We start from the raw sequence: 25908 nt of genomic DNA, 5'->3' as shown, positions 1-25908 counted from the left end.
ACAAGAGAGTAAAACAGTATTTAGGGCCAGATTCTGCTTAGTCCTTATGCAAGTGCACAGTGTGTGTGGACAAATAGAGTCTTCTCCCTGTTTTCGCTCCTTCCCCAAACAGCCTTGTGAGGGTAGTAAATATGTTAAGGGAAGCATGGGAGATGCTCCCTAACTACTCCCCCTACTACTCCAAACTGGTTGGAGCAGTGGTCCCCAAATTTTGGGGTTCACTCCACTAGGGGGATGCAGAGGAACATTCGTGTGGGGGTGTGTGGCAGGCCCAGGCCGGCCTCCACATGGGGAGGGAGTACCACCCAGACTCAGCTCTGCTCTGCTCCCAGCCCAGCTCCAGCCACAGCTCCACTCCACCCCCTGCTCTGTCCCTAGCCACAGCTCCACTCCGCCCCCTGCTCCGGCCCCAGCCACAGCTCCACTCCGCCCCCTGCTCCGGCCCCAGCCACAGCTCCACTCCGCCCCCGGCTCCGGCCCCAGCACAGCTCTGCGCTCATTCCCTCTCCACCCCCAGGCCAGCTCCGCAAGCTCTAGCCCCAGATCCTCCCCCATCCCCAGTTCTGCCTCCAGCTCTGCCTTCAGCCCAAGCTCTGCTGCTGAGCCAACTGTTCACCAACAAATTCCACTACTGGTAAGGGAGGACATGACAGGAAAAGTTTGGGCACCACTGGGTTAGAGAGAAGGTGACGCCATGACTTCTGTCCTCACACAAACCTCTAAACCAGGCCAGCTGAGTGTGGGGAAGGGGAGGGTAAAGAATATGGTGCACCAAGAGCTTAGCAGCATCTATGTTTCCCCTCCTTACTAGGAAGCTCCTGTGCTCTCTGGGGCAATGCTCCATCACACAGTCCCTCAATACAGGGGCTTTTCCTTTTTCCTTTCACTTGCTCCTTTTTCTTTTTTTGGTTTGTTTTTACAAGGGAGGAGTGGGGTAGAAATCAGAAAAATATCAAATCGCAAAAGCACAACAGGTTTCCTTAGTATGTTGCTATTATCCGACCCCAATACCAATGAAACTCTTACACTCATGTTCTTGCATACACTAGTGAAAGAAACAGAGTAATCATCCAGTTTAAATAATAGCAAGAGAAAGAGAAGAGGCAGAGGAGGAGAGAGGAAATGAAAGATAGCAGGTCAGTGCCCACTCAGATATTCTTTATTTCACATGGGGGATTTGCCTCAGCACGCTGAAGTCACCATTATGGTGCATTGCTCTGCAGCAGCTTCATTTAAGAAATCCTAAAGCAGGGATCTCAAACTCAAATCACCACGGGGGCCACATGAGGACTAGTACATTGACCCAAGGGCCTCATCACTGACACCTTTTCATATAAAGGTACAAAAGTCCCCCCCTCCCCAGTCCTGTCCCCACTCCACCCCTTCCCCAAAGTCCCTACCCCAACTCCACTCCCATTCCAACCCCTTCCCCAAATCCCAGCCCCGCTTCTTCTCTTCCTCCTCCCCTCAGTACGTGGCTCCCCGCTTCTCCCCCCTCCTTCCTGGAAAGCGCTAAGTGCCTCCAAACAGCTGAGAGCTTGGCGGGCAACAGCAAATAACCAAATGTGTTTGAGACCCGTGTCCTAAAGGAACATAGGCTCTCATTCATGTTTCTTCCATTCCTGTGCTTGAGGCAGGAAGCAAGAAGTGGCTTTAAGCTTCCTTTGTACCCCGTGTGCCCTGGGGCAGCCATGGGCCTGCCAGGCCAACAGCGTATCCTCTGGACCTGGGAAGTGGAGACTAGCTGTAGTGCAATGCACTCCCAGCAACACTCCCTCTGTCCCAGACTTCACCCCGGCCTGCCCTCTATCCCAGGGACGGAGATCAGGTCCAACATCAAGCCCTTATACTAACTTTCCAATTGGAGAGGCCCCTTGCTGGCACAGTGGCCTTCTTGTCAACTGTCTATAATGGGCCACTCTCTTACCACTTCAAAAGTTATTTTTTCCTCCCTGGGTATCCTGTTGTTACTTGATTTACCTCGTTAGACTGACCTAACACTTGGTAAACCACCCCCATCCTTTCATGTATTTATACCTGCTCCTGTATTTTTTACTTCATACATCTGATGAAGTGGGTTCTAGCCCAAAAGCTTATGCCCAAGTAAATTTGTTAGTCTCTAAGGTGCCACAAGGACTCCTCGGGGTTTTTTTTTTTTTGCTGATACAGATTAACACGGCTACCACTGAAACCAGTGTTCAGAGGATCAATATAAGGCCTATGTACCATTCACAACCTACTGAAGGCTTCAGTATAAGGCTTAAATAGGCTTTAACTCAGGCCTTGTGCTCCTTCTTTCACAAGAGTGAATCTTGCCCGTGGTGCATAATCTTTGGTCACACTATTATACCAAGTAACTGAAGGAGAAGGGAGAGACTGACCTTTTAATGAACTAGATTTGAAGTGGAAATATCCTGAACTGCTCAGTAATGCTTTTTCTTTGTCATATAATTAATTATCTCCAGCTTAATAACACATTTCATAATAACTTACTGCATGATCTGTTAGTCTAACGGTAAACATCCTCTGTTCCCATTACTGTGTGTTCAAAAATAAAGAGTGCTGCATTAGCCTCTAAAGAAGTAATGAAGTTTAAAGATGCAATAATGTCTTTTTTATTTTAATGAGACAAAATGGTTTTCACATTGCGTGGACAATACATTTTCTTCACTCTGTTATCATTGTTTGAAAGGGAACTGAAGTCAAAATAGAAAAATAGATTAAAACCATGGCAGTTTCCAGTCTTCAGTATTGTCTCTTTTTTCTTGTTAATCATGTTCATTATTTGTTTGTCTAGTGGGGGCCTGAAATGCCCTTGGTGCCCCAGAGCTGCTATGCAGTAAGAGTTTATTTGTGCCATTTGTCTTCTTTCCTACCATTCTTTTATTTTTATTCTTAGATTGGTAGAGGTCATGCTCGGTAGATGTTTCATAATAGGGAGTCTGGCATTTGCTGTCTTTCATTCTCTCTCTCTTTTCTGCTACCTCTTCTCTCTCTCTCACTATTATTTAAACTGGTCTGTTTTTCTGTCTGACTATGCATCAGGAGCTGAGTTTGGCTGTGTAAGAACTTCAGAGTGGAGAATAGTCCATATACTACAAAAAGAACTCCCATAGATGGGGCTGTGCTAGTTACACTGCAGAGCTGGGCTCTATAGCTATCTAGGGATCTTGTTTTAGAAAGAACCCTAGTCCTTATGGCAGGAAGCCTGGGTTAGCTTTAATGAAAAAAGAGCTGGAGAGATCAATGTTTCTTGAGTCCTATAGGCATATAGGTCAAAGCTATTGTTCTCACTGAATATACATATGCGGGTGTGTATAAACACAATTGAAGGAGTTTACTTTGATTTAACAAAGTTGATCTGGGCATGTAATGGCATTTTACTGTAGGGAAAGGGCTTATATGCCCTTTCCTTGGGTGTGTGGGAACTAATGGACTTCTGAACCCCTCCGGACATCCTATCAGCTTGGCCAATGCTCCCCCCCAAAAAAACTGCAAGGGAGGTAAAGGGACGGGGGGAACCCTTTAAAGGGGCCCCGGCCCTTTTCTCCCTGGTGATTCATCCAAAAACTGCCCATTTTTGAGGCTGCAGGCATGCATTTGAAAATTGTACGCTGAACACATGCTGTGCAAAATGTCCTAGATGCACTGATCAAGTGTGTACAGTTACTTAGATGCCCTTAAAAAAAAATCTCATGATCTTTAAGGAAATCTCATGATTTTTGAATGTTTGGGGCTGACAATACAGGGATGCTAAACACAGTGAAATCATCACACACAGTGAGAGGAAATACAGGAGGATTTTGACAATAGTGTGTGCTTTGGAGAACTGCTGTGCAGAAACAGGAATGTAGGGGAAGGTTAGACTGAGGCAGGAGCAGGACGGGGTAGAGAGGATGTGACCATGGCCAAAGCCCCAGCTAATGGAGCAATACAGGGTATGGCTGAAGTAACAGCAGTGAAGGATGCATTAATAGCAGAGAAATGGCGGGAAATTGTAGTGGGGAGCTTAGAGTGTTTTGTCCTTTATGACTGTTGCAGAGAAGCCTCATTCAAAGTCTGGTCACTTGGCTTTGGACAGGTTGAGAAATCAGCCTGAAATATGGTATTGATCCTGTACCCACTGAAGACAATAGCAATACTCCCATTGACTTCTACGGGTGTAGGCTCAAACCCTATGTTTGTAAAACAAACGAACAAAAAACACACACAAAAATAAGCCTTTCCCACACCCTGAACATCAAAACAGAACAGCACCCAGATCTGAGGTCTGCTTGTGATTAATAAATTAGAGATATTTTTTCTAAGAACTTTTCATTCTTACATAAAGGCTAAACTTGTAGAGATCAGTGGGATGTTGAATTATTTACCATTTAAGCTCTGGCTGCCCAAGGAATCTTCACCAGTCTATCTAACTTTTGCAAAAGGCTTTGAAATCCTGCTTATATGAATTTGTGCAGCTTGCTCATTTGTCAGGAAATTTCCCCTTTCTTCCTCACTCTTGGGTATTTTTGGGAGCAGAAACATCTGTGCAACCTGGCTATGTATCTCTGTGCCCAGGTGACTGCATGCTGCACTACACTTTTTTTTTTTTTTTTTTTTAGCAATTATGCCAGGGATTTTTAGCCTAAGGTTTGAGCTGTGCAGAGAAAGGCAATTCCATTTCACAGAAGATTTTTTATATTTTGAAATTTAATTTTGTTTTGATTTTAAAGTTCTACATGAAAGGGAAAGCACAGGGGCCCATGACTTTGAGGCAGTCTACCTGGTGGGTTGCCCCAGAGCTGCAGACCCTGGAAGCCCTGGTAGCCTGGACTCCCAAGGAGCCATAAGCCTGGAAGCTAGTGCTCCCAGGTGCTCTGTCAGATTACCAGGTAGGCCTCAAAGTTGCTGGGAGAATGGAAGCTCTGGGAGCCCCACTTCATGACAGCCTACTAGGCAATCTGTGGAGGAGCCCAGGAGCCTGGAAAATTAGGAGCTGGGGCTCCCAGATCTTCTAAGGCTCCCAGGTGGGCTGCCCTGGAGCTGGGTGGGTGAACAGAAACCTGACTGCTTTTCGGCAGACCTGTACTGAAATCAACAGTCTCCACAGAATATTTCAAGTTTGATGATTTGGCATCTCCAACTCAGAAATGTTCATCAGAGAATTTCTGACCCTCCCCACCCCCAGTTAAGTGCCCAAATCCTATAGAAATTCAATGACAGCTGGACACTAACTCCCTTAGGCCTGGTCTACACTATGGGGGGGGGGGTTCGAACTAAGGTACGCAAGTTCAGCTACGCGAATAGCGTAGCTGAACTTGAACTACCTTAGTTCGAAGTACTTACCTGTCCAGACGCCGCGGGATCGAAGTCCGCAGCTCCCCTGTTGACTCCGCCACCGCCGTTCGCGGTGGTGGAGTTCCGGAGTCGACGGGAGCGCGTTCGGAGTTTGATATATCGCGTCTAGATGAGACACGATATATCGAACTCCGAGAAGTCGAATGCTACCCGCCGACCCGGGCGGGTAGTATGGATGTACCCTCAGACTGCTTTGAAAATCCAAGCCTTAAATGATAACAGTCTTGGGGCCCAATCTTGCTGCCACTGACTTCAGTGTAGTTTTAATATTTAGAAGAGCCAAATGAAAAACAAATGTAACCTTTGTGATTTGTATCAAATATTCTATTTCCAAAGACACAGGACAAAAAGTGAGACTATACTTACAAATTCGTTGGATATATTTATTTTTCATGTGGTCCTTTTCAGAGAATGAAAAGAAAAAAGCCCTAATGAATTATGGTGTTTATATCTTAAACAACCCCATGAATAGTAGGCAGCCTAGTACATGTCACTAGTGCCAGCAGCAAGGAAGGGAATTGTGCATAGAATTTTCCCCCCAAAGACTTTATTATTGTAATATACGGAAATGTGAATTAGGATGAAGCTGAAATAACTTAAAAATGGGATGAAATTTAGACTCAATATTTTAAAAAGTACGGGAATGTGAGGTTCAGGTTTAATTGATATTCAGTAGGATATTTTAATTATTCTTTGTTTTGAAATCAGGACATTTCACTTGAAATCAATCAAAGCTAGCCCCGTGATTAATGTTTTCTGCGCCAGGTTTAGCATATTGCTCATGGAGTTGTTCTGAAGGACAAAAATATGTTCAGAATTTAGCTAGTCTTGAAATGTATTCCTCTATTATTTCTCTTTATTATGGTATATTAGACATTATTAGCTTTGATTGCCCTCTTTCCCATTCATCTTAGCTTTTGGGGTATTTGCCAGCGAGGTTTATTCAAAATCAGTCATTCAAACCATGATTCAGTTGGACCGGTCTTGGCAGGGTGCTTAGCCTACCAAGCAATTCTTAATCAGGCAGTGAATCTTTCCAGGTTATAATTCTATAGTAAAATATCCCTATATCTCCTTTCTAGAGTAGTTATTCCAACAAGAAAATTATATGGTAATTATAGTCCTTTCAACCAAAATGAGAATCTTCAGGATGTTCCCATACCTGACCATAACAGGGTAACATTGTGGGGTATTTGATAAGCTACTAAGCCCAGCCGGCTTTGGTTATACTTACTTTACAGCATACTATGAGTCAAAGCCTGATTTTTTTACTCAGACATGCCTCCCATGGACTTTCCCTTAGGTTATTAAGACAGGTTTTTATCCTAAAATAACAGCCCATAGGCTATCCATTGCTCACAAAGCTCTTTAGAAAGTATCATTCTCCTCATTTTACAATTGAGGACAACACCAGAGAGAGGAAATACATGTTCAGGATAATACAGGGTAAGTCTACACTGCAAACAAACAAACAAAAGCCCTGCAGCTGCAAGTATTAGAACTCGGGTCTACATATTTGGGCTCACCGGGCTGCACTATGACACTAAAAATAGCAGTGTAGACATTCCTGCTTGGGCTCTGAAACCTGGGGAAGAGGAGGGTCTCGGAGCCTGAGCAGGAACATCTACACTGCTATTTTTAGCACCATAGCATGAGCATGAGTCTATAGATGTGGACTCCAAGGTTTTGTATTTTTGCGGTTTTTATGTAGACATATCCACTGTGACTCAGTGGCAGAATCAGGAAACAAACTCAGGTCCCTGGCCCTATCCTCTGTTAATTTTACAGTCATAATATAAAAATATATTCTATTCAAAATATTGATTTTATAAGCCAAAATAACAAGCACATATACAGTTACTAGTGCCACATTTCAACACTTTTTAAATAAAATATAATTGTGGGTTTACTTTATATTCCTGGACTGGGTAGAACCTTGACTAAAAGTTGAATAGATGTGAGTAATTGGTGTAGTGTGAACATTTTTCAAAGGCTCACACAAAGCTTAGGTATTTCACTGCATATTTCAGCACATGTGGTTGAAGTATAAAAAGAGGCCAATCTTGAAAATGCTTACACTTGTTGATAGCACTGCTGGAATTATGAACCAACTTCGATTGCAGATAATGGAAAGCTGCGACTGACCTCAATAGGCTTTGGAGAAGGCTCCTATGGCCCCTATCCAGCAAAGCACTTAAACACCTGAGTAGTCCCATTGAGTCTAATGGTGCTTAATGTTAAATAAATTTGTGCTTAAGTGCTTTGCTGGATTAGGGCCTACATGGAGATGAACTAAGGGTATGTCTACGCTGCAATTAAACACCTGTGACTGGCCCGTGTCAGCTGACTTGGGCTCGTGGGGCTATAAAACTACAGAGTAGATGTCTGGGCTTGGACTGGAGCCCAGGCCGTGAGGTTCTCCCAATTTGTGGGGTCTGATAGATTGGACTCCAGCTCAAGCCTGTATATATATACTGCAGTTTTATAGCCCCCACTGCCCAAGCCCCACAGGCCCAAGTTAGTTGACACAGGCCAGTCACAGGTGTTTAACTGCAGAGTAGCCATACCCTACATTCTGACTGTATTTATGCATAAGAAAGATGTCTCAAATGGAGCTGTGGAAGTTTTCTGTATGATAATCTGAAACTAGGCAAGACTCCCCTGATTTTGCTACTATCCAGACATGTACTGGCCTTTGTGAAACTTGGAAAGAACCTGAACTGAGTTTGGAGACAACCTTAGCTGTCATTTCCAGTGAACAAAATCTAGCATTTTTAAATGTTTCATTCTGAGTTTTAATTACAATGCAAAAGTCACAAGAGAGTGAATCCACCTGAATTAAAACTGGAAAAGAGGTTCCCACAAACCGATGGGAATGGAAACTGTCACATTTCCATGGCTGTAGTTACAGGAACTCACATGATGCCCATTCACACCAACTTTGTCCAGTCCTACAAATAGGTCATACATATTTCTTATTATTTTCTGCAAGATTTAGGATTTAAATTGGTAGCCCTATCATAAACCATACCAGCCCTCAGGAGAAATGCTGTTTTGATTTCTACCCTTGCTTTTGTGTATACACTTTTCTTTACCTTTTACATGCAGTGACTCACTCAAAACAACAACAGCAACTTATATTTAAAAAAGGCAAACTCCATAAGTGCAAAATGTATTTCTTCTGGCATGCAGTGACCTATGTACAAGAGAACATAACAGATAATTAGAGGCTCTCTGTAGATACAAGTGACTCTGCCACATACTGAATTTAATCTAAAAAAGCATGCTGCTGCTACAAAATGAGGGGTTCTTTTACTGATTTTTTTCCCCACAGTAAGTGGCCATACTCTGATATAGGCATCTGACTTCCTGGCTGTAAAGCAGTATTCAGCATGGACTGTACAGTATGTAATATGAAGAAATACTGCATATACTGTACTGACAAAAGAAATCGTAGTTGCTGGTAGACATTACCGCTACATTCTTCTCTTTTACAGTATTATTTAATTTGGTTTTCTTCTTCATTTGACAAAATAACTGCATATGTTTATATAGTACATTTCATTCTAATGGAACCAAAAACATTCTTAGTATTAACTTGTAACACAGTAGCACCAGAGGCCCCAACTGGTATCAGGGCCCCTTGTGCCATGCACTTTACAAACAAACATTAAAAGACAGTCTCTTCCCCAAAGAAATTAGTTTAAATCATACAAGACAGACAAAAAGGCAGTCGTATTATATTGACTTGCAGATAGAGAACTAATGAGGAGAGAGATTACAGGTGCAATTTTCAAAAGCATCTAAAGAATTTAGGAACACAGTTCCCATTAAAAACATCCTCTGAAGTGTCTTGCCAACAAGACAGGGTTGGTCTATGGCACAGCCAGGAAATGAATCCAAATTTCTCAAGTCATAGTTTCATGCCTTCATCGCAAATCCATTCTCTCTCTCTCTCTCTCTCTCTCTCTTTTTGTAGGAGGAGAAAGAAAAAAAGCAGCAGCTAACTTACAAATTAAAATTGAACAAAGGGATCACTTCACTCATGAAAAAAATCAGCCTATTCTAGGCTGAAATGTGGAAGCTGTTTAATAGCTCACAAAAATAGTTCACAAAGGTTTAGGGCAGGATTTGAAGAAACCAGAGAGGGAATTAACATATAGAAGCATTAATATAATTGCCCAAAATGTTATGTCAGATTGCACTTTTAATATTTACTATTAAACTATTGCAATCTTTATCCTGTTGAACTACTGCAATCTTTAATAATCCTGAAAAGGGACTGTTAGCTGTAGTATTTGTGGTTGTAAATATATAAAATGAGGTCATATTTTTTAAACATACTATTAATTAAAGTTGGAAGTAAAATGTATTAAAGAGTTTTGACGGAATTAATTCAAGGACATGGCCTTTGGTTACAAAGCTAGTTTATATGCATCCAAATAGCAAAGCTTCTAGCACATTCTCCTTGGGACAGGGACTGTGCCTTTTTCTGTGTTTGGAAAATACCTACCACACTGTGGATGCTACCAGCAATAAATAAATAATCATAGAGTTGGAAGTTAAGTTTTTCATAACTGAGTCTGTGTGTCACTAAGAGAGTCCATTGTCTCAGTCAGCTGTGCAGGGAGTTCTATTTTAAGGACCAACACACTCCAGGAAGCTGACAGCCACCGAGTCCTCAAGTGAAATCATGACTCCACTGAAATCACTGGCTAAAGTCTCATTGACTTCAATGGGCCCAGGGATGTCACCTCTTCAAGGTGCTGAGCATTTAGGTTAATAAATAGAAGTTAATGGGAGCTGAGGGCATTCAGCATGTTGTAGGATTAGGCATTAAGGCACAATGGAATTTTTCCATTGACTTCAGTGCATTTGGGGCCAGGGTGTAATGGAAGGAAGTATAGGAATGCTGTTGCCAAAATCCTTTCCTTACCAGGAAGAGGAGAAAAGAACATAATGCAAATCATATGGGTGTGTGAGTCTGTTAAGGCTCCAAAAAAGCAGTGTTCTCTGAAGGAATTCAGAGAAAGTCAGACACACTCTGCATTTCATTAAAAATATTGTATTCAAAGTGATGACATAATATATGATTACCAGAAACAATTGAGAAATGAAGTGCCAATGCTGATATTTTGTTTTCACATGTTGGCAATGGATGCTGAATAATTTTATACAATTGTTCAAATGCACAAAGAACATGAACTTATAGCGTAAAACTGCATCTAGGGAGAAAGTCATCCCAGCACAGAGCTTATTCATCTGTTCGTCATGTATGCCATATTTGTCATGGCCTTGTATTGATCCTCTACACAGAGGTGGAGTTCACCCTAAATGAGCAACCAGGAAAGGAGTAGTAACCACCTGGGAAAGGGGACAGCAATAACTAGGGAGAGTAAACTAAGTCTGGGGCATGAATGGAATTTTATCATTTCCCCTTCTGCCAACCCAGTTTACTTTTTGGAGGTGATGTAGGATTGGCTCCCAAATCTTGTTGTGGTCCCTAAGAGCATTCACTACCATCCTATGCACAAAGTGGAAGCTGGCAGATCAGTATACTGCAGTGCAACATCATTGTTAATCAGTATCAAGTGCTAAGTAGAGTGTGGTAGCTCTCCATTCATCATTTTGTACCAGGTCTTTGTGGCCTCAAAATAATGAGCATTTGATCTAGTTAAAATGTTACAAAACGCTGAAACAACCATTTCTGTTGAGCATCCATTTATCAAGAGGGCAAAGGTCCAATTCTGAAAGCTTTTTAGATATAGTGAACTAGCTGATCTTATCCTGCAGACTAGCAAAGAACTGAGCAATGGGGATCTCTTATTTGGACTTTAATTCACTAAAGAAATTAAGGCATCTAGGTCACAGATACTAGCCAATAGTACCCTGCCCAATTTAGAAAAGATAATATTACAACCTGGTAAACATTCAGGAAAACCATGCATGCAGTATAGGAATCTGGGAGAGACGGTCAGTGCTGTATACTGGATGTAAAGAATAGTGTTGTGACTTAATGAAAGGTGGAACTGGAGCTTCAGAGACTGGCAGTGGGATAAAGAGGCCTTTTACCTCCATGTCACCAATTCAAACACAGCTCGTATTTGGCAGTGATTGAAAGTTATTAGCAGCTAATGACTATTCGGTGGCCTTTGTGAAAGGAGTTGGTGATCTCAACTACTTTTCAGTGACCATATTACAAAAAGCACTTTCCAAAGGGAAACACAAATTAGCACCCTTCTTTCTGCAGAGAGGCCAAAATGAATGGATGGACAGTGACTGAACTATTTTTCACTCTTAGATGTGGTCCTTCCACCTGCATACATTGAAAGGTATTTTTGGCTAAATGTAAGTAGATTAAATGACTTGTTTACAATCTTTTTATTATCCAGTCAATATGCCTTACTCTCTCATATGAATAAAATCTTTGGTTTTACTCTGGATTCGCAGTGTCCTTTAATTAACCTACTGTAGTTATTTTGTCAGCTTTAGTCACCCTGTGTAAAGCCTATCCTTAGTGAATTTTCTCTTTTTTGGTAAGGAGCTTGTAAGAAAATATATAATCTCAATCTCCATTCAAGTGACTGAAGACATTTAAAAAACCATTGAAACTTGAATCTCTAAAGCAGTACTTTTTTTTTCTCTCTCTCTCTCTCATTTATTGAAACATATGTTCAAGGTTGTCCTTTTACCAGCTAAGCTGTCCCTCTAAGAAAGGCCTTTACAGCATCCCAAAATAGAACCGGGTCATCTCTATGCTAGACATCAATGTATGTGCATGGACCTTATTGATCACAGAAAAATTCCACAAAAAGAGGGTCTTAAAATAACATGGGGGTTGAGACACCAATACCAGCATTGCCTTTTAAACCTGAAAGCTGAAAAAAATGGGGACGTGATTGAAATGGTAAAATTCCTCACACATGCTAGCAGAGGTTTAGCAAAAGGGAAAACAACATTCTAGTGGATATGGAGCAATTAAGAGCAGGCCTTTGTCCCCATCCCCATTAATATATTTTGTACCTTCCTACTTATTGTTTTATATGCATGATTAGAAGAGAGGGTCAAATAATGTGTGACTTGAGAACCATCTTAAAATACTAATGTAAAATAGCACCTGTCAATAAGACTTTTTATTTTTAAAGTGGTGAAAACTCTGATGAAATTTCTATGAAATTTTGTCCTTCTTTTTCACCCAACTACAGAATTGGTTAATTTTGTCCCACTTTTAAAAATGGAAGGAAATTCAATTTTTTTTTAAAAAAAGGGAAATATTAAAAAAAAAAGACCCCCCCCACCTTTTTTTTTTAAATTTTCCAGATCTTGTACTTAATGGCCACACAAAAGGCAAATAAGGTGTCTTACCTTTGACTGAAAATGTAATCAACAGATATTCTAAGAACTGTTGGTGCATAAGCATACCTTATGACAGAAATGTAACTAATCTTCAACTACTGGCCACATATACAGCTAGCAAAACAAACTCAAACTGAAACAAACTAATAGCAATGCAGCAACTGAAAGGACCAAGGAACCTTAGGAAGTTCATGTGTGCCTCTTTTCAAACAATAGTTTCAAGTATGTTTTCTTTCACTCCCAGACAGCTTTTCTACCGTCTGATAGGAACTGCAAATATTATGAATATAAAGTCAGACTGTCTGTGAGGTACCATAATAACTTATTTCCTAGGCAGGATGTTTATAAATGGCTCTCTGCAAAAAAAATTAATTTGGCCACATATTTGTGTTATATTTACCTTTGTCCTGTACATCTGCTTTCATGCTACCTCAACTGTTGCTTTAAAGGCCTAAAGCAAATAAAGAGACCAAAAATAGGAGGAAAGGAAAATGTTCTTCCATTGGCAATTTTCGTTTTAAAATGCACCTGTTTTCCTTCTTCCCCCATAATTCTGACTGTTTCGTGCAATTTCCATGCATACACTCAGATAAAATAACATTAGCTATATAGGAAACAAATTGAAAAAGCAACTCTTCAAATGAGTGATTCAGATCATAACTAACTAGTTAAATGCTCAGCAATTGCTTTAAGTAAAAGGGCTACATTTATGTTAAGTTTGGGGTTGATCATAGAAAAGGACAGGAAGCAAAAGATTCTAGTATAATTCAGCTTTAAAGGTTATTTTCTTAAAAAACAATTTACTTAGCTGAAGAGTCAAGAAGTCAGGATGTCCCTTTAAAAAAGGCATAGAAAAACATGAATCCAAATAGTAAGATGCATCACCCAAGTATCAGGAATCTGTATCTAAAGGGTGACAAATTGTGGCTATTTCTTTCAAGGTTGAGCAGTGATTCTCCACTGCTTATAAGAGTGTTCTCCTAGCTTTTGTATGTATGTGGAACAGGAGAGAATATGCCCAGATCTGGACATTAAAGCATCATATTAGAACACAAGCACAATTTTCACTGACATGAACTGAGTTACACCAGGAAGGTATATGGTTCAGGCAGCTCCATTACCAATGCCCAAATGTAACTGAAGACAGAATATGTCCCTTACAGTCTATTCCACTTATGTAGGATGTGGTTAAATTTGGGTAGATGTTTTAATAAGACACCTCCCAATTAGCCAATTTAGCTATGATGATAGTGAATGGTAATGACTACTGCTTAATCAGTGTAGTAATCGGCATTCATTCTGCTTAATGGGGATGCATTTGGCCCATGTTAAGAAGTTAAGTGATGCTGAATTGGATCAGAAATTTTAAGATGCAGTGAGAATCATTTTTATTCTTGTAATTTTTATTCCATATAGCATGTTATTTCGTTTAAAATCTCTCAAATGGTCTCAAATTAATCAGGCCAGCTGCCCAATTCAGATGACAGGCTGCCCACTGAGGTGTCCCAAACTGTAAGAAAATCTCTTCTGCATCAGTTGGTGGCCAATAATCACTATTGAAAAATGAAAAAATAAAACCACCCCCTCCATACACACTCTTTCCACATTCAAATTCAAATGCTAGTAAGGCAAAGAAACACAGAAAAATGCCAAAGATTATAATAAGACCACCACAATGCCATTCTAAAGCAGAACTTATAGTATTACTGGCAGGAAAACGTTTGCAATAAGAGACAAAATACAGTAGGATAATGAAGCATAGAACTAGGTGGCATATTTAAACCACACTGCTAGTATTTCTAGGAATGGACAAAACTGTTTGATTTAAAGAACAGCTGACACCTCATGGGAAAAATGTGTAGAACATTCTGCTTAGCAACAATTCAGCTTTATAAGACAAATTTGCTGAATTTGTCCTTTCTTAATTTGCATAGCTAGGGATGTTCGCAGTGCTCAAAGTGTGTGTAGCTGCTGGAGGAAAAGGAAGATGAAGACAGACAAAAATGTGGGTGGAGTAAGAGCACATCATCATTTCTTGTCCCCCACAACCATTCCCATCACAATTCAAGCACTGGAGATTGGTATGAAAGCAGAGACTTTTTATCTGAAGACTTTAGTGCCCTCTTAAAATGTTGTAATCCTCTGTTTGCGAAGTCACAATGGGGTGCTTGTGAGAAGATTACAATGTCACAAATCTGATCAGAGGATTACAGCTACTTCAGGTGGGGAATAAATAAGAGGAGGCTGCAAAATCCTCAGTGACAAAGATCCTGTTTTCATACAGATAAATGTCCATCACAAAAGGGAACATGGTGTCATATGACAAGAAGTCCATATGAAAAGTTATCTGTAAAACCAAGTCCAAAATAAAGTGTATTTACATACAACAGAGCAGAGAAAATAAAAGGCGAGTCCAATGGTATAATACACTGCACAGGGAGTATGAAATTAGCAACTGTGTAGAAGACATAGGCTCCTAGCCAATTTAGTCACAAGACCGATGCTGTCCCACTCCCACACCTCCCTGGATGGTAGCAAAACAACCAACTGATATCACAGAACTCGATTCGACTCCTACACATTTGGAGCCTAACCAGATACTAAGAGCCCATCATAAAAACCACCAAGGGCCCTCAATTCCTAAGTTAATGAGCGCTGACGGTATTCAGTACCTAACAGGATCAGTCAGTCCTTAGTTCACTGGAAAGGGAAGGGAAGCTGTATTCTCCAGTAATCTAGCTTAATCAACATACACAGATACAATTTTATAGATAGACAGATGATAGATTTTGTCTTTTATCCCACTGGCACCCTGTTACACAGTTTAGGTCTCACATGCAAGAGAATTATATATACTTTAAAAAAAATCCTTGCTCATGGATTTAAATGGGGATCCTTAACTGCATGCTTACTGAGAAAACTGTACATCATCACAGGAACATTCTCTACTCACCCCTCACTGAGCTCAGGTGGAGATGGAGGCCCATGATGCTTTTGAGTGGCAAAAGCATACTGAACAAATGTCTGTTCCAGCATGTCAAATCCTATGTTTCCATTCAGGCACATGGGAGCCATTAGAGAGTAGACTACAATTTGCCCCTTCTGCCAGTGGAATTCTGTTTCTTTCTATCTGAGGAAATGTGCTTGGTGACAGGCCCAAACACCCTAGTCTGCCATGTCAGTAAAATGGGAGCCCTCTCCTGCTAGGAAAAGTGGCACCATAACTAATCTGGGAGCCTGTGTCATTCCATTAGCATGGACATGACTAAACAGTGAGTTCTTTGCATTAACTGTGTTTGTGACAGGACACAGCGTCAGAAATGGGAAACTGGCCTGTAGTAAGCTCCCTGCCCCCAGCTATCCCATATTTGGGAGAAAAACAGCTTCTGCTCAGTGTGCAGTTATGGTTGGGGGAAAAAAAGGAGCATACAAGACATTTTACTGCATAAGGAATTGGATGGCAAATTATATGGATGATGTTATAATGCAATGGTGCAGCCTCGTCTGGAGCAATGTGCGCAGCTCTGGTCACCCCATCGCAAGAAGAATGCTGCAGATTTAGAGGGGGTTCAGAAAAAGGTGATCAAAATGCTAAGGAGCATAGAAAACCTTTCATATGAAGAGGTACAGAAAAGACTGAGATTGTTTACTTTAGAACGGAGACAAAAGAGGAAATGAAAAAAGTATATAAAATAATGGATGGTATACAGAAGGTAGATAGGAAGAGCAGAAGCTCCCAGACTCGTAACACAAGAGCAATAAAATAGAAAGGCAGACAATTCAAAACTGATAAAAATAAATACTTTTTCACTAAACAGTTACACTGTGGAACACATTGCTACAGGATCTTGAGGCCAAGAACTTGGTAAGATGAAAAGTCATATTGAAGGATTACATGGATTACAAGAACTTTCAGAGTTGTGACAGTTACTGCAAACACAGTTTTTTAAAGGATTAAAAACTTCACACACTTCAGGTCTTAAACTAATCTCCAACTATTAGGGGCTAGGAGGCCACCATATAAGGCAGCTTATCTGACATCTGTGTACTGTGGGATTTTTGCAATTTCCTCTGATGTAATTGGTACTGGTCAGTGCCAGAAACAAGATACTGGTCTAAACAGACTATGTGTTTGACCCAGTATGGCAAATTCCTATGTTAAGCAACTAGATAACCAACGACTCCTGCTTTTGTGGCCTCTCCTGTCACAGTCACACACACATATTCTTGATAGAGGATACTGCAGCTCTAGAGTGAAACACGAGGAGTCTGAGAATCCACTTCTGAACTGGAATATCCTTTACAAATAGGCCATCCACTGTACAGTTGGTAGAGAATGTAAGATGGCACCTAAGTAAAACGCAACTAACAATGCAATAGCATACCTGCAAGAAAAGAGCAAATAAGATCTAGCCATAGGAGAGGATGCACAAATAAGGGGGGGGGGACCAAACAGGGTCAGTTCAGCTAAAATTGGGGCCACCTGCAAAGCCATAAGATTAAGTACTGAGGCTGCAAGGCTTGTGATTGAGTAGGTGGCATGCGCCCCCACCGCAAACCACTTTGCAATGCCAACTTGGCGCGGAGGGTTTAGTCTCACAGATGAGTTGAGGGCAACAGATAATAAGTGTGTGTGTGTGTGTGTGTATGTGTGTGTAATTAGTATGCAGAATGTTCCTTACAGAATATCCTAAACTGCACGGCAACAAGAGTGAGTTTACAGGGAGCTTATGGTGTTATAACCAGGGAGTTCACAGTCAGCCTCGAAGCGGTTCTTCAATACTGCATCTAATATCACACTAGCAGTTCAACCTATCCCTGGTGTGGTGGAGTCTCATGACCCCGTGGCTTGCAGGTTTGGCAGCCCTGGCTGAACTGGCCCTGCAAATAAGGCAAAGCTAAATGTACAGTACAGAAAAGGACAAAGAGGGAAAAGGAGTTAAATGCACATGTGCGTGTGAGAGAGTGTGTGTGGGGGGGGTGTTATCTACAAACACTCTTTAATCACTCAGCCTGAGTCTCTGAAAATGCCCAACTAATCTTAAATTTTGCTCTGAATTTGCTCATTTGTCTCTTTTTTCACCTGACTTCCTGGTCTCTTTTTGTCAGTCTGTCCTCATTTCCTTTTTGTATGTGCCTGCAGGTGGTTTTCATAGCAAAATCTTGCTCTGCTTTTCTGCCCTTCTGCCCCCTCCCCCATTTTGTTTTGTTATCATATTGCCTGTCTAATTTGCTCTTTTTCTCATGTCTTCAACTGCTCATTTACTAATAAATTCTATTTTATGCCTATGTATTTTTTTCTTCATTGTCCTTGTCTCCAAGCACAGAATAATTGACTTTTCTGCTACAGAAGGAAGTGAATCCTCAGGCCACTCTATAGAATAGCTTTCACTCTCAGAGAGTTGAAGAAAGGAAGATTTTAATAATGATCTATTCCTGAGCTTTAGGAAGATTCAAGGCAGACCACATGTTGAACAGACTTATTATTGCTATCAGGGTACTGGCATATCTCTCCCTCTCCCTATCCCTAAAATCAGGACAGCTTAACACCAATACATAAGCAAGGTAAGCTGCACAATACATTTCTCAAATAAGAGTGATGTGGGGGGAATTTATCAGCCCCTCATGTATTGGGTATCTATTTTGTGTTTAATGATTGCTTGATATGCCCATCACTGTGGCATCTCAGTAAAAGGCTGAAATTAGACATGACACTACCATATCTGAATCGAATGCAGCTTATATTGTAATAAACTGTAGCCATGTATTTTCACTGTTTCCCATATGCCATGTGAAAATTCCCAGCAAGCGCAGGGATTAGAAAACAGATGCATTAGCTCCAAAAGTACTTCCACTTCCAAAATCTCCATTAGCTGTATAGTGTCTGAGACACACAGCAGAGTAGTCTGATATTATCCAATAGAAAGTTGTGGTGCACAATCACTGTACCCAGTTTATTAAACCACAAAAAAAAACCCCTTCACCTGTTGGGATTGTGATGAGATGCTGGCAGCTTAGCTTCTAAGGTTCTTTGCTCTCTCCCTTCCACTGCTGAGAGAGAGTGTCAGAATATACTTGTACTTCTTCTCTCCCCGAAACGATCAGGTGGCTCAAGTGCTGCTTCCTTCCTGTCCAGCTCTTATCTGGATTTTCTCCAGAGACACAGACTGCCTAGAGCACTGCTCTCCCTCCTGCTGGCTACTCCCATGCCTGGTGCTTTTAAGGAAGGAAGGTAGCAGGCACAGCAGGCTTCTGCATCTGAAGAACCGTCTGTCTTCTTGTCTGCCTCATTTGCTGTGCCAGCAGGTGTCTAGCTTCTGTGCTGGTGAACTGCAGCACACTCCTTTCCTATTCTTCCTTCTTGTATTGGCAGTAGGGAGACAGAGGGCTAGCCAAACACACTACATTCTCACGTGCCCTTGTGGACCAGACAGTCCTTGGGTTGCAGAGTCAACTCAGGTCAGCTGGCAGCATGATATCAATTATTGTAGCTCCAGCAACCAATGAGACCCATGGGTAAGTTCTTACAACTTCACTAGTTACCACTAGGCTAAGTCTGACTGTGCCTGCTGGAGGTTTTGGTCATGGTGCAAATACTTTGACTCTGTAGTGCTCTTGTTTTTGGCTTTTTAAAATAAATAAATACTGGCAGCTGCACAGTGCCAGCCAGTTACATGGAGTATCATGCTGGGCAACATAGCAGTGTTGGAATGCCAAACATAATGTATCCACACAGTCGGAGCTTTGAGCTTGAAATTGTCCTGTTTGGTAAGCCAGCTATTTCCAAATATCAATCAGAAAATACATGGCTGATGGATAGTCAGGATTCAACATGCCATTAGAGTTAATGGGTAGAGCTAGTTGGGAATTTTTCAACAAAATCATCAAAACATCCTACTTTGATATTTTTTAAATGAAAAGTTTTGGTTTTTAATCCTAAATGGCTTCTTATTTTGAAATGTTGGTTAATTTTTACCAAAAAGTTTAAAATTTTAAAAAGGTCAAATCAAAATGAAAACATTTTGGTTGACCCAACCAGAAAATTATTATGGATTATCAATTCACAGCTTTCTGGGGGGATTTTGACTTGTCATCCCACTTCAAGGTGGGATTTTTTTTTTAAATAAAATCTCAAAGTCTCATTGGACAGAAAAATTGTTTCCTGCCCAGTTCTAATCAGGGGATTAGAGTTAGATTTCTGAGTCTCCTGGGACTATCCCTGCCACTGAAGCCTCATCTAGACTTGGAAAATAGGTTTCATTTTAAAACATGTAGCTAACACATTTTACCTAACACAATTTTAAACAGGAGTTTGCCCTTAGTGTAGGCAGGGCAAGGTCATGTTGAAGAACATTACTTGGTTGGAGTTAAACCTGGGCTCTCCCTAATGGCTAGATTTAGACAGGTTTCAGAGCAGCAGCAGTCTGTATCCGGAAAAAGAACAGGAGTATTTGTGGCACCTTAGAGTAAGTCTCTAAGGTGCCACAAGTACTCCTGTTTTTTTGTAGATTTAGACAGTCACATCACCAGCATGATAATTCACATTATATCCTTCTTAATTCCATAAGAAGATTTTTCTGAATATCATTCAAATATTGGGGTAACCCATCTCTGTTAAATTATTTATGTTTGGTGGGAAAAAGATAAATTGGCTCCACAGTGACATTTGATTATTAAATTCACTCAAAGAAAATACAAGAAAGATTGCAAATGAATTAGAATTCAAACAGTTGAGAGACTCAAAATCTTGAAAATGCAACTGGCAGACTCACCACTGATGGTAATTTTGAGACTAACAAATGGTAGGATGCAGAATAAAGTGTGTGATCATAGACAGCTCAGATTTCCCTTTAAGTCTTGGAAATCCTGTCTAATGTAGAGGCTTTTATAAACATGCATCTTTTCCTTGCTTATGCAATGTACTGTGTCTCAGTTTGGCCTTTTGCTTAATTAGCCTTGTGTTAATGGCCAACTGAATGTGGAACTTGAATAATGTTTTCCATCCAATAATCTAGCCTTGCATCAGTACTTCTGTGTGAACGAAGGCTACTGTAGCAGACAGTGAACAGCAATGAAAGAGGTTTTCTCATTAATCAAATTGAAAGTCACCATTTAGAATACTTCATGGCCTCAGACAAAGCCGGCAAAGTAGAAATCAGATTCCACAGACATACAAAAAATAGCTAATATATTTAATTATTAAATCTTCATAAATTGTTGAAGAGCTGAAAAGCAGCAACATTAACTCTGATAATAGCTTGGTATTAAAGCGGGACTTCAACACTTGGGTGCACTTGGAAGAAAGAACATTTTTATACTTAAATCCATTTTCTTTGTCAGTGTTTTTCTATATTTCCCTTGTTGCTATTAAAAATGTTTCTGAATAAGCATGACAGGCCTGACAGAGAGGTGGAAGCTAGACAAAGAACTGTGGCCACCTATACTTTACCTAAACTAGACAAGATTTCCACCATTGCAGGTCCATCAGTGGTAGCAACAATGAAATCGCTAGTGTAGCCATGCCACCAGTATTTTTACCACTGCATTATCTACACTCCACTCTGAACAAGACTAAAGGACATGTTAGTAAAAATGCTGATGCCCTATTAATAGCAATGCTCCCACCAGTGGAGCTACAGTGTTGTTAGTGCAATGGCACGAGACTTCCCCAAAAAGTCTCTAGTGAAGACTCAACCATAAAGGTACAAGCCAAATACCTGGGTGATACAGCTGGTTTGCAAAGAGTGCCCAGCTACTTTCAAAGCCATTTAGTACAAGCCATCAGAGTAAAAGGCTTTCCTCAGCTGAGCCCAGACTCAGCAGAAAGGGAATGGATTTTCTTTAGCTCTAGCTCCTTGTGTGATAGTAGTCACTACAGTAATTCAGTCGCTAGGGGTCATTATTACAGTTGGTTGGGAATTTTCCAATCAAACTTTTTTTGGGGGGGTGGGGGTGGGAGTTGGAAAATGCTGATCTGTCAAAACCAAAAATGTTTGCAGGAACAGGTTGGTTTCAATGAATTTACAATTTAGAAAGTGTTTGGAAAAACATTTAAAAGTTGTCAGAATACCACATTTTGACATTTCAAAATGAAAAAGTTCCATTTTTTATTTTGAAACTACTTTTCATTTTGAAATGTAAGTTAATTTACAGAAAAAATGTAAAAAAAGATTGCAATGGAAACAAAACATTTTGAAATTATTGGAATTAAACATTTGAATTGACTGAATAATTTTTTTTCCAGCTTTTTGATTCACAACTTTTTTGAGATGTTAACTTTTTGTCCCAACTTGGGACAGAAAAAATGTTCAAAAATCCTCACGAAATGGGAGTACCATTTTCCACCCAACTTTAGTCAGTATGCACTGATTACACTCCTGCTATTACCCCTTATTATATTCAGTGATAGCAAGAAGGAACATTCAGTTATTAGCAGGGGCGGCTCTAGGTATTTTGCCGCCCAAAGCACGGCAGGCAGGCTGCCCTTAGTGGCTTGCCTGCAGGAGGTCCCCAGTCCCGCGGATTCGGCGACATGCCTGCGGGAGGTCCGCTGAAGCCGCGGGACCAGCAGACCCTCTGCAGGCAAGCCGCCAAAGGCAACCTGCCTGCCGCCCTCGCGGCGACCGGCAGAGTGCCCCCCGTGGCTTGCTGCCCCAGGCACGCGCTTGGCGTGCTGGTGCCTGGAGCCACCCCTGGTTATTAGATCATAGATTTGCCCGACCCCATCCTTCATTCACTGGGGTATCCTCTCTCAACTGGTTTATACAAATGCTAGGAGGAGGGACTTGATTGCATTTCTCCGTGGAGCTCCTGCTGATCCACTCAGCTTTGTTAGAGATCTGTAGGCAGCCAGGTGGCTCCGTTCCCTTGCAATCCTGGCAGCTTCTGTAGGGGTATCTGGCTTCTGCCAGATCCTGTGGGAGAGGGTTCTTTCACTCCATCATAAGCTTTTTCTCCATTGCAACCCAGCTTTTCCTTCTTTGTCATAATCCTATGTCTGATGCTATGAGAGTTACCGTATTGTCACAAAGTCAGCATGATGGTTTCACTGCGGGAATAGGTAACAAAAATGAGCTGTTCTGTGAATGTTAAGAGTTCTAAAACTCTATATACTTGACAACAGCATTGTTATTTGATTGGCATACAATTCAAAATACTGTAAAGCACACAGCTTGGTAGCAGACTCACCAAAAGGGAATGCTGACCATGTAGAAATCTAGCTTACTGGGAGAAGCATACAAGTCTGATTCATCTAGTTAGACAGAAGCTAAAATAGTGGTGGAGAAGCTCATTGTTCAAGCACGTACATTTTAGGGGGAGGGGGAGTAGTCATGCGGTATTCACTTATATAAAGGGACAAACTAGCCTGATAATGGAGATAAAATTTGTACTGATAACGACAGTCCAGAAGCACTCACCAGCTTCTGTTTCTAGACTTGAGGCAGCTGCTACAGTAAATGTTATCTTGTTCTGCAGCTATGATACCTATTATCAAGAGTGGTGGAGAGGAAGGGGAGGAAGAAAAATACAAATGGCCTCCTGCCTTTAGAGATGTATCAATTTTTAGAATGACCTCATTATTGGTCATTATCATCAAATGTTAATGATGGACCTGAACCAAAACCCTAGAGTCAAATACACCTGAACTTTAGGGTTCAGGTTGGAATATGGAACTAAATGCAAGTTTTGGTCCATATAATATATATACACAATATGTGTTCATTTTCTCTCTCTCATATTCATATATATACACATAAATAAACACTCCAAAACCATGCACTTGGTGCTGCAATGAACTCAGCCGTATCGTATTAATAATCAATAGATTTAAAATAATATTTACTAGTCCAAGTCTTTGTTCTGTTCATATATGCTGCTTTAACCATACCACAGCCTATGAATATATTTACTGGGGCAGGTTAGATTGGCTGTATTCTAACACTAATTTGTTTTCTGGTAACATGATACATTCACTCTGTCTAGTTTGTAATGCACAATGATGATCAAACCTAAAGATTTATTTTTTTAAAATGAGACTCTCTTTTTCATTTTTATTTTTTAATACAGATGGTCCACAGATGAATAATGTGGTACCAACTTCTCCTCTCCTCCCTCAAATGGCACATCCACATTCATACCCCAGCATCGGACAGATCACAAATCCTTATGAACAACAGCCCCCGGGCAAGGAGCTTAACAAGTATGCCTCCCTAAAGGCAGTCGGTAAGTAAGAAAAATAACGCCTGGCTCTTCATTTAATTCAATACGTTGCATATTCTGGTGTCAGCTAACAATCAGCCTCTAAGTTAAAAAGAAATCCTTACTGTTCTGACCACTTAATTATAGAATTTGAGCCATTCTAATACTATTTCAGTTAGAAAGTACTCCATAAATTAACACTGAAGTTACTTTACAATTACCCATAAGGAAATTAAAACTAAGGATTTTGTTCACGCACAGACACACAAACACTATTTTCAGTTTATACCAAATACTGCATTTCCACATACAAATCAATTAATTGTGTACTGAGCAGGTTCTTAAGTAAATAGTTACCCCGTCTGTGCACTCAGATAAGAGATATGCAAGAATAGATGAATGTGCAAATTTAGAGAATACAATTTAGGCACCTGGTTTGTGTTTCCATACAGAAAGCACAACTATATACCTTCAGTCAGAATGACCTTTATTTGGAGCAATTAGCAGGCTATTGGTGTATAATCTAGGTGTGTTGTGAGGCCTCATGCCTTTAACCACCTATACATACATGGTTGTGGCTTATTGCTGTCAGAGCAAGGCTCATTAATTTAATATATATTTGTTTTTAAAGCTCTTGAAAAGGCAGTTTATATGGATGGGGGCAGCAGTGGACAGATGGGGAATGCAACGTACCCTTAGTTTATGGAAGTTATTTTTCTAATACATTTTGAGAGATGTAACGTCCCCTAGCACAACACTTAGGGATATGAACTGTTTGTTACCTTATCACTTCTGTCCCCATCTAGTCAATAAGAAAGCAAAAATTAGGGATTCTGTCCATTCTTAGCTTCCCACCAACCTTTTCCCAATTCCTATATATGGAAGTTAACACCACTGCCCCCTACATTTAGAACAGCATCAGACCTTCTGTTTTCAGAGGTGGCTCTTTGGCTCAGACAAATAGTTGTACAGCTAAGAAAACTCAGATATTCAAAGGAAGTCATCACACCAGAACAATTATTCATTGCAAGTTGAAATCCGAGCTTGTTGGCAAATGATTTTTCCATGCACACTCACAAGATCTGGTAGTTTGAGACCATGTTAATCATGTCTTACATTCAGGTGGGTTTTTACTAGAGTGATACAAAACCTGCCAGTTTCAGTTGTTACCCAAAGTCTTCTCTTGAGCAGAGATGCCACTGGCAAACAACAAAGACTTTGATGCTGTTCTACATTTACACCAGTTTTGCCCTTTCATCTGGCTGTATACACCCATACGTAAACCGTAAAGTTCACTCAGATTCTAATCACTTTAGTTCCATCACTTTAGTTTTCCCTTTGCATTTGATGACAAGTGATTTAAGCATTGATCCAATTGCCTACAGCAGAAATGTAATAATGAGTGAGGTTTTCGTCTCTCTGTGGTACATGGAAACGAACCATAGCCATTTGAGTGCAGCTCACGCTACATGATCTTTATGTTAGGAATTAGTTGACTACGCTTAATTCCCTTTTCTTGCAGAGAAACATTACTGTCAACTATTAGCAGCCGGTATTACAGTATGTAAATATCACCAATCAGAACATGGTCTTAAAATCCAATTGATAAGACGTTTAGGCAATTGAAAAAGTGATGCATTACCAGCTGCAGTATTAAAGTTAACAGAGGTAAGGCAGCTGCTTCCTCCTATAACATAGATGTCCTAATAATTTGGCTGCTTATTTCTAGCAGACAGCTACTCAGCCTGCAGAGAACTTTATGTAAGATACTATAAGAGCTCTATTCTTAAAAACCTAGTGGTCCATAGTAATTCAGGGCACACAGTGCTGCACCTGCATAAAGTTTAGCACTTCAGACAAACTCAAGACTCTTGAGCACAAGAACTGCTAAACAAGAACAGTGCCATTGTTATTAATTAATGTGGTGTTAAAAGCACCTGATTCAGCACAAAGAGGGGGAGGGAACAGAGTTGAAATGGCCATCATTGACATTATATATTTTATTTAAATTGG

General features: G+C 40.6%; 1 protein-coding gene across 1 annotated transcript in view; it reads left to right on the top strand.

The window, feature by feature from the left end:
* The window catches only part of SHISA9 (shisa family member 9), a 240996-nt gene that overhangs the window by 191414 nt on the left and 23674 nt on the right, over positions 1-25908 (top strand). Inside the window, exon 3 of the mRNA XM_044978867.1 lies at positions 23764-23919. Within this exon, the coding sequence (XP_044834802.1) occupies positions 23764-23919 (156 nt within the window). The remainder of the gene's footprint in view (positions 1-23763; positions 23920-25908) is intronic.

The sequence above is a fragment of the Mauremys mutica genome, chromosome 11 (assembly GCF_020497125.1).
Source record: "Mauremys mutica isolate MM-2020 ecotype Southern chromosome 11, ASM2049712v1, whole genome shotgun sequence".
In the NCBI taxonomy this organism is placed as follows: Eukaryota; Metazoa; Chordata; order Testudines; family Geoemydidae; genus Mauremys; species Mauremys mutica.
This window is presented reverse-complemented; position numbering and strand designations above follow the sequence as displayed.